A 16557-nucleotide genomic window follows, 5' to 3' on the forward strand; every position below is an offset into this window, starting at 1 on the left:
TTTAACAACGGTTTTACAAGACCTACGACAACGATTTTTCACCGTCGTCTTTAGACGTCTACGACAACGGTTAAAAACCGTTGTCTTTGTCCACACCCTTTAACCACAGGGCCTTTAACAACAGTTTTATTTGACCTATGACAATGGTTAAAAACCGTTGTCTTTTCCCTTTTTTTTGTAGTGCATATCTATCATGATAGAAGGCATAGACATACGAAAATTAAATATGCAACACATAAGAATTTTTACTCAGACAATACTTACATACCTCTAAACTGGTCGGTAACGCCTACTCGCCTGAACCTAGACATTAAAACCAGACCAGATATACCTTTCCAGATATGTAAATATTATTCTAGCCAGCATGCGCATATTTTTAAACATGCTTTACAATTCTAATATCCTATCGCCAAATCACTAAAGGCTTTCGGTCATTCGTCGTTATCTTTTTAGGGACGCTCACTTTGCCGACCCATCTTCGAGTCATCGCTTCTTCCGGAAGTGCTTAGTAACTTTTTTGGCTTATAGAAATGGACTAAAAATGCTTAAGATACCACGAAAATCGAGAAAGAAACATGAAATTGGTGCAAGAGAAATGAATCTTGGATGGTCTATATTATAGGCTGAGTTCGGAAATTCTGAACTTCGGTTCGAAAGTTCCAAACCCGGTCTGTAGCCATGTGTCAATCTTGTGTCGAAACCTCATCGGACGAGTAAGATTGGTGGCTCAATTCTAGGTTCAAAAGCTCCGAACTGCTACGTGTCGATCCTCATTAGATGCATATATTTGTCACTGTCCTGGTGGGTTCGAAAGGTCCGAATTGACCTTCGGATGTTTTGAACTTGTGGATTCACAATGACTCGAATTTGATTATTTAATGACATTTTAGTCATGATAAAACAATACTTTAATCATAATCAAAACTCGGTCACTGCATGTTACATAGTTCTCAAGAGTATAGTTTGGGTTTTTTGTGGAGTAACCTTGGAATTAATTAATTAGATAATCACTTAAAGAGCATCAACTAGTTTTACCTAAATTTATTGGAGCTTGAGAATATGGTACCATGGTCCCCAAATAATCTTCAAGAAATTATGATGGATAGTCTTTCTGGCAACACAAAAACTTATGTGAGACTGTCTTTGAAACGTCCACCACACGTTTTCCTCAAAAAGTACTAGAATTTTTTTAAATATATTCTCGGCCCTATATATATAAATATCCATTTTGCAACTTTTTTTAAAAAAATAAATTGTAACGCCCAGACATTCGTATGCATATGATGTAAGGTAATGATTATGATTAAGCATGTTCATTATTGCTTTTATGGTTTATTATGATGATTGTTTGGGATATGTGACGGAAAGGATGGGACATTTACGGTCAATGTCCAGCGACTGAAGCACTACATGGGTGGCACAATTGAGCCACAACTTGGAATCACCCAGTTTCAAGACAATTCAAACTGAGACTGCCCGACAGTCAAGCTCTCGACTATAAATTGAGAATTACCTTTCTTTCCCTTATCTTGCATTTAATTTGATTTTGGTTATGTTCGTTATGTTTTTATTTATTTTTATTGTTTTGTTTTAATGTTAAAAAAAAAGAACAAAGTTCCAGAGAACTCGGCGCTCAGGCGGTAATTTTCTACCGCTCGAGCACGCACACTGATTTCGGATACAACTTCCAGCGCTTGCCATAAAAAAACGTGAACCCCCTTTCCCCTTTCTCATTATGAAATCCCTCCAATCCCTAACAATCTCTCTCGCCTCTTTTCGGTTTTCTTGTGCAGAAATTTCGATCCCCTATCAGATTTCCGGCAACGGGGCATACTCTTCATTGGGAATCAAGGCTCATCTATCTCCGGTCATCCACCATCCAGCACCCATCACCATGGCTCCCAAGAAACAAAAAGGTAATCCCGGCTCTTCCTCTTCATCTTCGTCATTTGATAGACATCGTTTTGTGAGTGAGGCTGCTAGGGGTCGATTTGATCACGCTAAGATTCATAGAAACCCCATTGCCGAGAGGGGATTCCGTAGGTAGTTTGAAGATAGATATTTAGATCCTCTTGTGGAGTTGGAGAGGCGTGGATGGGAACAATTTGGAAATCAACCTAAGACGGCAGTGGTCTCAGTGGTTCGGGAATTCTACGCCAATGCGGCGGAAGGGAAGGATGGTAAGGTTTTTGTGAGAGGTCGACTTGTGCCGTGTGACTCTGTTAAAATTAACGCACTTTTAGTGACGGCTGAAGTTGATGACTCTCGATTTGGGGCATTGGTAACCGACCCCAACTATGATATGATACTCGCAACGCTGTGCCATCCGGGCGCGATGTGGAAACCGTTGGGCGGACCGCCAAGCAGTTTTGACGAGAAGTATTTGAAAGTGGGAATTGCCCTTTGGTATCTATTTGTGACCCCACTACAAGAAAAAAGGCCTACGACAACGGTTTTTCCCCGTTGTTGTAGGCCTTTTAAAACCGTTTTTAGAAGCACTGTGGGTAAAGGGTGTGCTCAAAGACAACGGTGAAAAACCGTTGTCGTAGACGTCTAAAGATGACGGTGAAAAACCGTTGTCGTAGGTATACAAAACCGTTGTTAAAGGTCATGTGGTTAAAGAATTCGCTAAAAGACAACGGTTCTAGAGTGTTGTTGTAGTTACAATTTGCTACGGTTTTTAAACAACAGTCGCAAATTAATTTGCGACGGAAATCATCGTTACCCGTCGCTAAAATTAGCGACGGTCGTAATTAAAATAGTCGCTAAAGAGCGACGGTTTTATTCACCGTCGCTAAACTTAGCGACGTTATTTATTAAATTTCGTCGCAAATATTAGCGACGGTGTTTTATGCTTTCCGTCGCTATTTTTGTCAGTAAAATAAAAAAAAATTTCAGTCGAAAATATTATATTCTTGATTTTAAAAATTTATTAAACTTTAAAAAAAAANAGACAGTTTGCGACAGTTTTGATTAAATCGTCGCAATTAGCGATAGTTATTTTTTCAACTGTCGCCGATTTAAAATTAGCGACGCTTTTATAAGAACTGTCGCTTTATTTTATAGATCGGCGACGGTTTACCAAAACGGTCGCTAAATGTAGCGACGGTTATACAAAATCGTCGCTAAATTTAGCGACCGTTTTTGGAAAACCATCACTATATCTACATCGGCGACAGTTTTACTTAAAACTGTCGCAAATTTTAGCGACGGGTATACTTAAACCATCGCAATATTTAAATTAGCGACGGAATAGTATAACCATCGCTAATTTTAGCGACAGATTTTACTTCGGCCGTCGCAAAATCTAATATTGACAACAAAATTTATAGAAAAACCAGTTCAATGACAACAGTTTTTTACAAACCGTTTACGTAGCTTGAAGAAAAACGCTAATACGACAACAGTTTAAAAACCGTTGTCGTAGTCCAAAAAAAAACGCTCATAGACAACGGATGTTAAAAAACGTTGTCGTAGGCAAAAAAAAAACGCTCATAGACAACGGTTTTTAAAAACCGTTGTCGTAGATATATCAAAGAGAACGGTTTTAAAGAAACTGTTGTCTTTGAGCGGATTTTTTTAGGCTACGACAACGGTTTTTGTTAAAACCGTTGTTAAAAGTAAAAAGACAACGGTTTTTGTTAAAACCGTTGTCTTTGATGTGTTGTTAAATAGGATTTTTGTTGTAGTGCCCGACGGATGATGCCAGTATCGCATAAGAGCGAAGTGCAAAAAGAGCGGGCGGTGCTACTGTTTGCTTTGACCGAGAGATACGACATCAACGTGGGCAAACTTATAAATTCTCAGATCATATTGAGTGCTCACAATAGTCATGTCTGCCTCTTCTTTCCCACTATCATTTCAGAGCTGTGTGCGAGGGCTGGAGGAGTATTCCGTGATGATGAGGAGTGGTTACAGCCGATGAAGGCTATTTGTGTGGACGACCTCCAACGGAAACGTGCTAAGCGAAGTAGTGATTTCCCCACTCACGAGGGAGATATAGGTGGATCGAGCACAGCCGCCCCACATCGTCTACCGCAACAACCACGCAGGCGAGCCCAAAATGAAAAAAATGGATGAAACGCTTGCCTTCATGGCTCACCAGGAGCAGGTCAACACCAACTTCATGGCACATTTTGCCCATCTCGACTCCATGATGCGCACTATGCTCATCCACGGGGGCGTGGACCCTGGGACCATACCACCACCTCTGCCATTCATTCCCCCTACCAGTTTCAGTATGATTATCTTCAGCAAGAGGATGCGTCAAGAGTGCCACCACTAGAGCACGACGAGGAGGAGCCTTGATCAAGGGAGTTCACTGTTTCCCCTTCTTTACATTTTTATTTTCCACTGCTTTATGTTTTATTTCTCCCTGTTGTTTCAGCATGGCATGTATCTTGCATTATTTTTCTGTGTCTGTATTCGTGTTTGCATTTATGTGTTTTAGTCTTTTGTGCAATGGGGACATTGCACACCCTTAGTATGAGAGGGTCGTTTCGTTGGATCTTGCATGTGTGTCACTTGATAGTGAAACAGGTAAATTGGTAGCCAATGATGAATTTGGGCTAAATGAACTGCATGTTGCTTAGTCTTATCACTCGTTATGAATCCCCCGGTAAATTGAAATTTCTTATATGCACATATAGTGGATTTTGATAGTGGTGTGAATGATAGTTAAGTTCAAAATAATCTGTGAGGGAAACTGGAAAAACGTGAGATGCGAGTGGAACTTAAATGAATTTCTGTTGAAATAAGTGACTGACCAGTAGCATGAACTCGATTAGAAAATCAAAAGTATACATTCAATACCCTTTATCCCAATTGTGCACAGGATCTAAAAAATTTTCTCTAGACCAGATAAAAAAAACATACCTTTTATTCCAATCCTAGGGAGTACGCACGAGAAACTATGCGAAAAAAAAAAAAAAGAAAAAGGATGAAATAAAAAGAGGATGTAAGGTGTGAGGGAGCCAAAAAGGGATGAAATCCTATCCCAAGGCTAAAAAGATGGAGATGTAAGGCGTTGAGGAATGTCAGATAAAGCAGTTGTGGCTGCTAGTGTAGAAGGTTTCCTTTCTCTGGTTTGTAGTTCAAACTCATAGTCCTTTAGATCAGCAAACAAGTCATGAAACTCAACCTTGTTCAGGTCCTTTGACTCCCTCATTGCCATGGTCTTGACATCTCATTCTTTGGGAAGACCTCTGACAAGTTTCATTGCTACTTCTTTATTGGAATACACTTTTCCAAGTGAATTTAGCTCATTGATAATGCCATTGCTTTCATCATATTCATGCATGGATTCACCAACCTTCATTTTGATGTTGTCGAATTTCTGAACAGCAACTGACAGCTTGTTTTCTTTGGTTCGCTCATTTCCTTCCCAAAGCTGGATCAGTTTTTCCCAAATTTCCTTAGCAGTTTTACACATTTTGATTTTGCTGAAGGTGACTTTATCCAGCGTTTTGTATAAGATATCCTTCGCCACATTGTCTAGATTAGCTTTCTTTTTATCTTCAGCTGTCCATTCTTCTCTTGGTTTCTCTACACGATGTAGTGCCCCATCAGATATGGCTACAGCTGTGTTGGCTTTTAAGATCTTCATGGGTCCATCAGTAATGACGTACCACATATCATCGTCCTGTACAGCTAGATGAACCTGCATTCTGATTTTCCCGTCGTCAAAATCTTCTCTGGAAAACATTGGGATTTTATTGAATGAAGCCATGGTTATCGGTTTTGTGGATAAAGTATTCTGAGACAAGATTTAATCGCTCTAATACCACTTGATAGGATCAAGTACTTGGATAAGGAGTGTTTAGAAGGGGGGTTGAATAAACACTCACAACTTTTAAATCTTTTTCGAAAGATGAGTTCAATTTAGTGATAAATTGATACTAGAAATCTTGTCAGTCAATATCAATCAGTTAACAATAAAGTGCGGAATAAAACTAATTGATAGATTGAATAAAAACTGAAATAAGAACACGAGATTTTAAGGATGTTCGGAGATTTCAAACACTTCTACGTCACCTCTTCTATCACGAGGATAGGATATTTACTAAAAGACTTTGATCGATGCAACAGTTTGTAAAGGCATACTTCAGTTTGAACTTAACACTGCCAAAACTGAAACTCTTAGTTTACAAAATGCTTCACAGTATGCAACTGAATTTAGCACAACTGATCTCTTACAAGATCGATTTTCACAAGTATGACACTGTGCTATAAAGCTCGAATGATTAGCCTTGATTGCTACGAATATATGAAATAAGCGTGAGCTTTTATTTCAGCAGAGTAACATCGTATTTTTCAGAGATTTGACGAGTCTAGATATTCAGAACTTTAATATGTTATCATGTCTCAGCTGCTCTTCTTTTCTATTTATAGGCTTCTCTTCAACAGTAACATTTGATAGATTTTGAATCTTTTTATCCGATGTTTTGTCATGTCAACATTTTTCTGACATTCGTACACTGCAGCTGAATTGCGGCGTTCCCACTATCTGTTGCAGTCTACTTTTGTACTATTGTCGGTTGAACGTTCTTTTCTTGATGTGTACAGATGAAGGATCAGCTGATAAGCAATAGGCTCATAACTGAATATAGCAACTGATCAGTCAGTTGCCCACGTTAGTTCAGTTTAGCTGGTTTCAGTTTCCTTTGAAAATTTGCGCTTTAAACTTTAGTTATAGACGATCAGTTGAGTTTCAAGCACTTAGTTTGTCAAACAACCGAAATTTAGTTTCCAACACATGGACTCCTATATGTTTCGACAAAACACTCAACCTCTCCACCTGATGACCCAATATGAGTCGGTAAACAAGTCAAAGTGCAATGCTAGCATATAGAGTCACAATGTTGTCCCCAGTCATAAGGACTAATGGTATATAACCATAAACTAGGACGTTTCCACTCGATAAGTGAGAACCACATGGAAAGTCTTTTATGGAGGGTTGTTCAGTGCACTCTACAAGGAGCACTTATCTGCATGCTCGGACATCACAATGTCCCCTACCAATGAAACATGCTACTCACATCGCAGATACTAGTCTCAAACTCGAGCGGCCTTTATTCTTTTAATGGCGGCTGAATCGACTAGGAACTGTTTAGAATATACAGTATTCCAAATATGAGTTTCATGATACTCATCATATGAGCATCTCATATTATTTCTATTATTTGTATATTCAAGGATTTTATCTATGCAACATATATGAATATACAGATAAAGATGTGCCAAAACAATAATTTCAAATATTATTTAAATAAATAGTGTTTATACATAGAGTTTCAATGTGAACCCTCGGCCAACACTTGGCTCGATGGGCACCTAATTTAACACAAGGTCTCATTAGCGATCCAAACATGTACTGAGGAAGTTCTACATCATCCGGAAGATGGTGGAAAGAGGAGATATATCAGTTGAAAGTGTCCCCTCTGCAGATAATGTAGCTGATTCGCTTACAAAGCCCTTGCCAAGACCATTGTTTGATAAGCATCGCGAAGCAATGACATTAAAGTTTATTGGTAGTTGGCTCTAGGGCAAGTGGGATATTGTTAAAGTAGATGCCCTGTAGGCCAACTGTTGGCTAATGAATTTATTGACTCAGTTGTAATAAACAATCTTTATTTTAATATAATTCATTATTTCATGGTTTATTATTTCTTTATTTGTATACCAATGTGATCAATATAGATAAAAACCTTGATTATATTTTAATACAAATGAATCATAATTCGATGTTGAAACTCATTTGTAGACACTGTATAATCTAAATTCGTTCCTAGTCGATTCATCCGTCTAAAACATGGATAAAGGTCGCTTGAACTCGAGACTAGCATCTGTGATGTTGTGTATCGCGTTTCTTGATAAGGGCATAGAGATGTCTAAACAAACAGATGGGTAGTCATATGATGATTATACCGAACTGTCCTCCCTAGGACTTTCCAAATGGTTATCATTCATCGAGAGGATAAGTCCGTGGTTATGATTGTACACCATTAGTCCTTACGACCCGGGACAACACTGAGGCTCTATATGCTAGAACTGTGCTTTGACTCGTTTACCGACTCCAGGAAGGTCATCAGGTGGCGATATTGGGTACAATTGCGACACATGTAGGAGCCAATGCATTGTAGTCGGGAATTCACCGCTCACCTACGGGTGTGGATATCCTGTGTGATCTGATGAAATATCTGGACAGAGTATGAGACGTACATTAGAGAACAGGTTCTCCAATTGTACATGTGATGCCACTATTTATCCTCAAATATGTGTCACATAGTTATCGAATTCTTATGCAACCCTCGATGAACCAATTGTGGTAGATTCGATCGGGATATATGATATGAAAGGACCGTACTGTACGTATTACATAATCGACTGATTCTTGCTGGCACTATCAGTGATACCTAGGAAATCTTGGGACGATGTTACTTGAAACTCTTACCATGATTCGATTGGTTTAATCAGAAATATGATTTCTGATATTCTCATGAACAATTGTTGATACATAGAATGGGCAAATTAGGGTAAGCCCGAATAAAGGATCATGTCCTGAATCACAAAGAGTTGTGAACTCACGGCTAGCTGTATCCATGAACCATTGAGGGTCACATAAGTACTGGATTATTTTGTCCCCGTTGAGATAATAAATTCAAGGAGTTGAATATATATAATACATTGAGATAATAAATTCAAGGAGTTGAATTTATAGAAAATATTGAGAAATAAATTCAAGAAATTGAATTTATGACCATTAAATTTTGGAGGTGACTAATCTAATTCAAGTAGACTTGTCAAATTGGGTTAGGCCCGCCGGCCGGCCGGCCATAAAAATTGAACGGGTTGGGTTGATAAAATAGCAGCCCGTTTGGAGGCGGGCCAAATGGGCTGAGCCCGTTTGGGCTGCGGGCCAAGACGGGTCGAACCCAAACGGAGCGAGTTGGCCCGCCAAATTAGGATAAAATTTTATATTTTTAAGTTTTAAGTTTTATATAAAAATTGGAAGAAGTTTCATGCGCCTCCATGTCTTAGAACAAATATATTGATAATTTACTCTTAGAACAAATTTATTGATAATTTACTATTACAACAAATATACATAAAGAAAATAAAAAAAGAGAAATTTACATATATACATAAAGAAAACAAAAGGGAAGAAATTCCTGTAAATTTTATTCATGAATCTTAAAATAATTTTTAAGCATAGCAGTTGTTTGTGAACCCAAGAGTGGTTTCGTTTGAAGTCCGACGAGTTGCATTGAAATTTTGTGGACCCGACGGAGGTTTGCTAATATTGTGTATTGTTGAAGACATAATATTTTTTTTAAAATTTACAACCGTCTCTTACTCGACTTTATGTTCTCTTCCATGTCTCAATCTTCATGTTTGATTTAAACACTTTACTTTTTATAAATTATGTTGTATGTTTTCTTAATTTCTTATTTCAAAGTTTTTAATTATTTTATGAAACTATTTGACTGAAATATGTTGAGTATTTTTTTCTTAAAAAAAATAAACGGGTCGGGCTGGGTTGACCATTTAGAGGCCCGCCATCTGGCCCGCCCCGCCTAATGGCGTGTTGCGGCGGGTGGCGGGTGGCGGGCTGGCCCGGCCCGCCAACCCATTTTGACATGTCTAAATTCAAGGAGTTGAATTTATAATTTAAATATTAAATTTAAATGTTAAATTTATAAAAGATTTAAATTAAATGTAATTGGTGTATGTATAATGGGCTTGTAGGAGTACAAGACCAACATACATATTATTAAAGTTTTTAATTGGACTTTAAAAGATTAATTAATTAATTAAACTAGTTGGATTAGAATAATTAATTTATTAAGTCCGTTAAGTATTTAATTTAATTAATGGACCCTAAATTTATTTATATGGGTATTAGGTTTAGGGTTAAAAATAATTTTTGACTCAAAAAAAATTTAACAAACCCTAGCCTCCACCACTTGAGTTTTTCGAAAATCCTCCTCCAAAAGTCCTCTCAATTTCGGCCACCTTGAATAATTTTCATGGTCTTGAGCCGCCTCTCAATTTCTTATCCAACATTAAAATCCTTCTATACTTTCTAGTGTAAGTTGGAAAAGGAACTAGTAATCCAATCGTGGACCGGATTCGAAGATTGAAGAAAGGAGATTTGAAGAACGTACGTAAGATTTACAACAAGAGCTACGTTCGCTTATACCGACGTAGTGACGTAGTTTGAGCCAAGTGAAAATTCACTAAAGTAAAAGTTTTAAGCATCTTATGTATGTTTATTCGTTTAAAACCATATGAGTGCTTAAACAATGTCTTGAATGTCAAGATCTAAAATTTTTTAAAACTTCCGCTGCGTTTAGGCATAAAAAAACACGATTCACAACAAATTATTCCAATCTTCTGTTGGATAAGAGAGCTCATCTTGTCTAACAAAAGTTTAAGAAACGCCTCAGCCATTTTGGAAATGGGATGAATGAATTGTGCTTAGATGGCGGTGAGCGTACTGGAGACCTTCTTCGTCTCCTTGTCCACACCCATAATTAATCCAATCTCCTGTTGGAAAAGAGAGCTCATGTCGTCTAACAAAAGTTTAAGAAACGCCTCGACCATTTTGGAAATTAGATGAATGAATTGGCCGAGGGGGATGGGTTTTTTTTTTTTTTTGGTTAGATTTAAACGGCAACACGACGGGAGAGATGAATTTGAGAAACATTACAAAACATATGGGGACCAATTTGGCCGGTTTATTTCATCCTACCCATGTGGACATTGTTCCCATAATAGGATGGATGGCCAAGATTTGTCAATGCATATATATAACCCACTTTTTTTTTTGGAAATTGTATGTGTGGCAAGATCTTATCCGTTGAAATGAAGTAGGGGTAGTGTCCACGTAGGTAGGATCTCATCTACCAATTTGGACGCTAGAAAAGAACAGAGACCATTTTGGGAAAAGTGCAAACAAGGACAAGAATAGTTGCTATCCCAGGTTTTCCGAATAAGTAAATTCTATGAGCTTAAGTTTATCGGGCTTCAAATAAATGATTGATCTTGGGTTTATCTATATGTATGTAACATAACCCCTTCAATTACCGATAAAAATAAGAGATCGCTGCCAATTTCATGAGGCGACAAAAAGGGCAACGCAATAGCGAGCTCGCCTTTTGCAAGGGGTGCTAGCCTTTTATAACTATGGGGCAAGGTATAGGTATTTTCCGGATAATGAGACAAAGTTGATTATAAAAGTTTGTTAAACATGTAGCTGCTATCCTTTTGGAGTGGCGAACGTAAATACAATAGGCAAAACAAGAAAAAAAAAACATTCGGATCAAATCAGAATAAATCAATCAGCTTGAAAATTTTTGCAGTAGCCTTAAATTTATGAAGAAAAATGGGTAATCGAATGTTGCCTGAATATGTTTTAACAGTTGGTAACAATCCATAAACAATATAAATAATTGAAAGAAACTAAATAATTAACAATGAAAATTCCTTGGTCCATCACACAGTCCCTCCAGTCTATTTAACAACCGAATTGTCTTTCTTAGTATCTTCTTCGCACAGCTAGAAGAAACTATCGCAGAACGTCCACGTCCCTTAGCATGCATGTTCTATGATATGTCTCTTTAACCTATATTCTATTCTTCAATTCCAAATCAGTGCTAGAATCTTGTATTTAGGTTCGGACCATAGATGAGATCCTACCTATGTGGGCACTACCCTCACTTCATTTCAACAGGAAGATCTTGTCACACATATAATTTCAAAAAAAAAAAATGAGGCAAATCTTGGTCATCCATCCTATCATGGGGGCAATGCCCACATGGGTAGGATGAAAAAAACCGGTTCGGACAAACATGCCTGCAACATGTATCAAAGTAAATCCTTGCAGGTCTTCACATTCAGTATGGAAATAACAAATCATCTAATTGTAGCATAGAGTCCCCCGCTCATGTGCACAATTAACACCACCCATGCCATTCAAACTTAGATGTTTCATATTCCTTTACATTCACAAATATCATCTCATTTCCTAATTGTAAACTTATTTTCCAAAGTACGTTGTACTTGAAATCAAATTTGAACCACAAGCTCACGTCAGTCAACATATATGTAAAATCATAAGCTTACCCTGATGGAAATTCACACCTAAAACTTGGTCTCAATTCAAATGACATGCAATAAAAATATATAAGTGCATCCAAACATGGCATTAATAAAGCATTTAATCCAAGGACCAAGCAACACACCACAATCTCTTGTTTTGAAGTCATCTGTGAGTTTTAGCCATTTATGATACTAATATAAGGACCATACTCATGTTTCCCTAATGCGGATAGAACCACCTACCACACAAGAGACTTGATGCATGACAGAAACGAAGTACAAACATATTGTCATTTGTCAAGCAAAACCTATCCGCCGAATAAACAAAATACATAAAGAATGACAAAAAACAAGTAGCCTGATTGCCATCCACACCAAAAGTAACTCACAAAATCCAAGCCATATTTACACTGTGCATTTAATCTAACAACCACCGAGAAAACTGCTATCGCTAACATCCTTTTGAGCATTACAAATATATGTTTAATTACCTCCCCGTAACATAATAAGCACAAAAGCTTTACCCAATTAACATTAACTCCCCAATAACAATATCCCTCAGATCATATTAACAAAGCAATGTGTTTTACTGCCTGCAGCGCAGAATGATTTCCTCAAACCTCAATCATTCAGTTACAATTCATACCAGATAACATGTGAACAGTAGCATGCCATACATAACAACAGCAAACATTAAGAATATAAATAAGACGAAAAGGATAAAGACTAATCAGAACTGGAGCTTGGCTTTTACTCTTATGTGAAAGGATTTTACAAATGAACTGGGAACAAAGCCAATAAAAACCAAATATTCTTAAGAACAGCTTCAACACATCTTGAGGTGCAAAGCAAAGTAAGGATCAACGATTTCTAACCCATACAGAATGCCAGCATACTTGCCTGGCACACCCTCCTTCTCAGGGTTGCCGAAAAAGACAGCCCTGAGCTTCTCAAACGCATGCCAAGTCAGTAGGCTATCAGACCCAGCCTGGTGGCACTTCCCCAACAGCACGCATCACTCCGAGCAACTGTGCCACCGGCCACCTTATCCAGTCCTCCATGCAATCCTTGACGGAATTTCATCTAGTGTTTCACATCATAAACGTGGTTCCCAAAAAGGACCTTTAGCAAATTCAGAAACTCCAGAAGGGTACCCGGCAGGCCTTTCCCAGTTATGGCCTTGACCAGGTAGCCAAAGTCGTACGTCCCTTAGCATGCATGTTCTATGATATGTCTCTTTAACCTATATTCTACTCTTCAATTCCAAATCTGTACTAGAAGCTCGTATTTAGGTTCCGACAAATATGCCTGCAACATGTATCAAAGTAAATCCTTGCAGGTCTTCACATTCAGTATGGAAATAACATATCATCTAATTGTAGCAGAGAGTCCCCGCTCATGTGCACAATTAACACCACCCGTGCCATTCGAACTTAGATTTTTCATATTCCTTTACATTCAAAAATATCATACCATTTCCTAATTGAAAACTTATTTTTCAAAGTACGTTGTACTTGAAATCAAATTTGAACCACAAGCTCACGTCAGTCAACATATATGTAAAATCATAAGCTCACCCTGAAGGAAACTCACATCTAAACACTCACCTAAAACTTGGTCTCAATTCAAATGACATGCAATAAAAAAATATAAGTGCATCCAAACATAGCATTAATAAAGCATTTAGTGCAAGGACCAGGCAACACACCACAATCTCTTGTTTTGAAGTCATATGGGAGTTTTAGCCATTTATGACACTAAAATAAGGACCATACTCATGGTTCCCTAATGCGGATAGAACCACCTACCACACAAGAGACTTGATGCATGACAGAAACGAAGTACAAACATATTGTCATTTGTCAAGCAAAACCTATCCGCCGAATAAACAAAATACATAAAGAATGACAAAAAACAAGTAGCCTGATTGCCATCCACATTCCACACCAAAAGCAACTCACAAAATCCAAGCCATATTTACACTGTGCACTACCCAACAAGCATTAGCTCTCCCTGAAAAGGAGGGCACTGGGCAGGCGTCAGCCCCCATACATGGTCTTAGATATATGTCTGCCACATTGGAATTCACAACCCTGAACTGATCTTACCTGGGATCGCAAATCCCAAGTTCTTTTTTTGTTTTTTATGAGTTTATCCAATTTCTCGTGATTCCAAAAAACAACAAAAAATTGAAGTCTTAGTAATTTCGACTTCATCTCTTCCCGGATATCAACAATTTGCTTGTGTAGGTGGGGATCCGGTATTTTATGAATCCTTATGTAAGGATTTAATCTAACAACCACCGCGAAAACTTCTATCGCTAACATCCTTTTGAGCATTACAAATATATGTTTAATTCTCTCCCCGTAACATGATAAGCACAAAAGCTTTACCCAATTAACATTTAACTCCACAATAACAATATCCTCACATCATATTAACATTCTCGCAGAACATTCAATGTCTCAATTCTTAAGCAATGTGTTTTACTGCCTGCAGCGCAGAATGATTTCCTCAAACCTCAATCATTCAGTTACAATTCATACCAGATAACATGTGAACAGTAGCATGCCATACATGACAACAGCAAGCATTAAGAATAAAAATAAGACGAAAAGGATAAAGACTAATCAGAACTGGAGCTTGGCTTTTACTCTTATGTGAAAGGATTTTACAAATGAACTGGGAACAAAGCCAATAAAAACCAAATATTCTTAAGAACAGCTCCAACACATCTTGAGGTGCAAAGAAAACTAAGGATCAAGGATTTCTAACCCATACAGAATGCCAGCATACTTGCCTGGCACACCCTCCTTCTCAGGGTTGCCGAAAAAGACAGCCCTGAGCTTCTCAAACGCATGCCAAGTCAGTAGGCTATCAGACCCAGCCTGGTGGCACTTCCCAACAGCACGCACCACTCCGAGCGACTGTGCCACCCTATCCAGTCCTCCATGCAATCCTTGACAGAATTTCATCAAGTGTTTCACATCATAAACGCGGTTCCCAAAAAGGACCTTTAGCAAATTCAGAAACTCCAGAAGGGTACCCGGCAGGGCTTTCCCAGTGATGGCCTTGACCAGGTAGCCAAAGTCGTATCCGCCGTGAAAGGTGATGTAAGTGACATTTTCATTACTCACGAGCCCAGAAGACATCATGAGCTCAGCAAAGCGTGAGGCAGAAACTCCAAACTGGCGAGTAGACTCAAAGTTGATACCCTGGTGGCGGAGAAGGTCGATTGAGTTAGGCGCATAATCATCACGCGAGATGTCGAAATCACGGAAATTGAACTCCCAGATGAAGCGGCGGTCAGAATATCCGAGGCTAGGAAGGTTCCCACGCGAGTCAGAGAGCGTGATCCCCACCTGAATAAGCTTGAGCACATCGACATTAGATTTCAGCGTCTGGTAGTGATCGAGCGGGTCTGAGTAGTGGTGGTGGAGGCGGAAAACAACACCAGGGAACTCGGTATCCATCGAAACAAAGGAGTACCGATCGATAAGGTCTCTGATGAGGGAGAACTCATACTCCAGATTGTCCGACCAGACTGAGCGGATCAAGATTGGCCTTTTAAAGCTGCCTAGCTCCACTTCTGCCGGCCAAGGCGGAAGCAGAGGGGAACGATTCGGCGAATACTGGGGCAGGGGTGGGGACGGCGGAAGCGGGTCGTCGTCGTCGGCGGCCATGGTGGGGGATCCAGACTGAAATGAATGTTTGATGGCGATAGGGGAAATTAGGGCTAAAAAGGGCAAAATGAATTATTAATACACAAAAATAAATGAAAAATAACAACGGCCTGGTGTGTGACGTGTGTCTTAATTGTTTTGGCATTGTGAAACCGAAAGGACTTATTCTTTCTTAGAAAGTATAAACAAATATACTAATGGTTGAGAAAAATTAAAAATTTACGATAAAAAGTAAAAATTTTAAACTCTCAAATTTATCACACTACACACTTTATAATATTTTTTTCTCAACTCAATTGTGATTTTCTTCACAAATGAGAGATCTATTTATAGAAAATCTTTACAAATAATCCAAAAATAAATTACATCATTACCTTCATCATCACACACAAATTTCAATATTCAACACCTAATTTTACCTAATTTTCAACATTCAACATTATAATTTTCAACACAAATCTTTCACATTTTCAACACTCCTCCTTGTGATGATGATCATAATACAACGATTGTCTTCATTACGTGTTTTTATACTGCCTCGTTAAAAACCTTACTAGAAAAAACCCATTGGGATAAAAACCATAGTAAGGGAAAAAGAGTGCAGTCACGTAAACTCCCCTCATTATGACATGAACAATTCTTCACAAATTTCATAGATTGCGCATTCCAATATTATATATGTGCTTTCTGAATATTGTCGTAGGAAGTGCTTTTGTGAAGAGATCTGATTAATTTTTACTTGATTGAATGTGAAGAACATCAATATATTTAT

General features: G+C 38.3%; 2 protein-coding genes across 2 annotated transcripts; both read right to left on the reverse strand.

Moving 5' to 3' along the window:
- Positions 1 to 5185: 5185 nt before the first annotated feature.
- LOC140962641 (uncharacterized) lies at positions 5186 to 5665 on the reverse strand. The gene has a single exon (XM_073421590.1). The coding sequence runs from the start codon at positions 5663 to 5665 to the stop codon at positions 5186 to 5188; it is 480 nt and encodes a 159-aa protein (XP_073277691.1).
- A 9064-nt stretch (positions 5666 to 14729) lies between these two features.
- On the reverse strand, positions 14730 to 15871 carry LOC140963618 (probable CCR4-associated factor 1 homolog 9). The gene has a single exon (XM_073423009.1). It carries the CDS (start codon positions 15783 to 15785, stop codon positions 14856 to 14858), a length of 930 nt encoding a protein of 309 aa, XP_073279110.1. The 5' UTR covers positions 15786 to 15871; the 3' UTR covers positions 14730 to 14855.
- Positions 15872 to 16557: the final 686 nt, after the last annotated feature.

This window comes from Primulina huaijiensis, chromosome 17 (genome assembly GCF_012295235.1).
Source record: "Primulina huaijiensis isolate GDHJ02 chromosome 17, ASM1229523v2, whole genome shotgun sequence".
Lineage (NCBI taxonomy): Eukaryota > Viridiplantae > Streptophyta > Magnoliopsida > Lamiales > Gesneriaceae > Primulina > Primulina huaijiensis.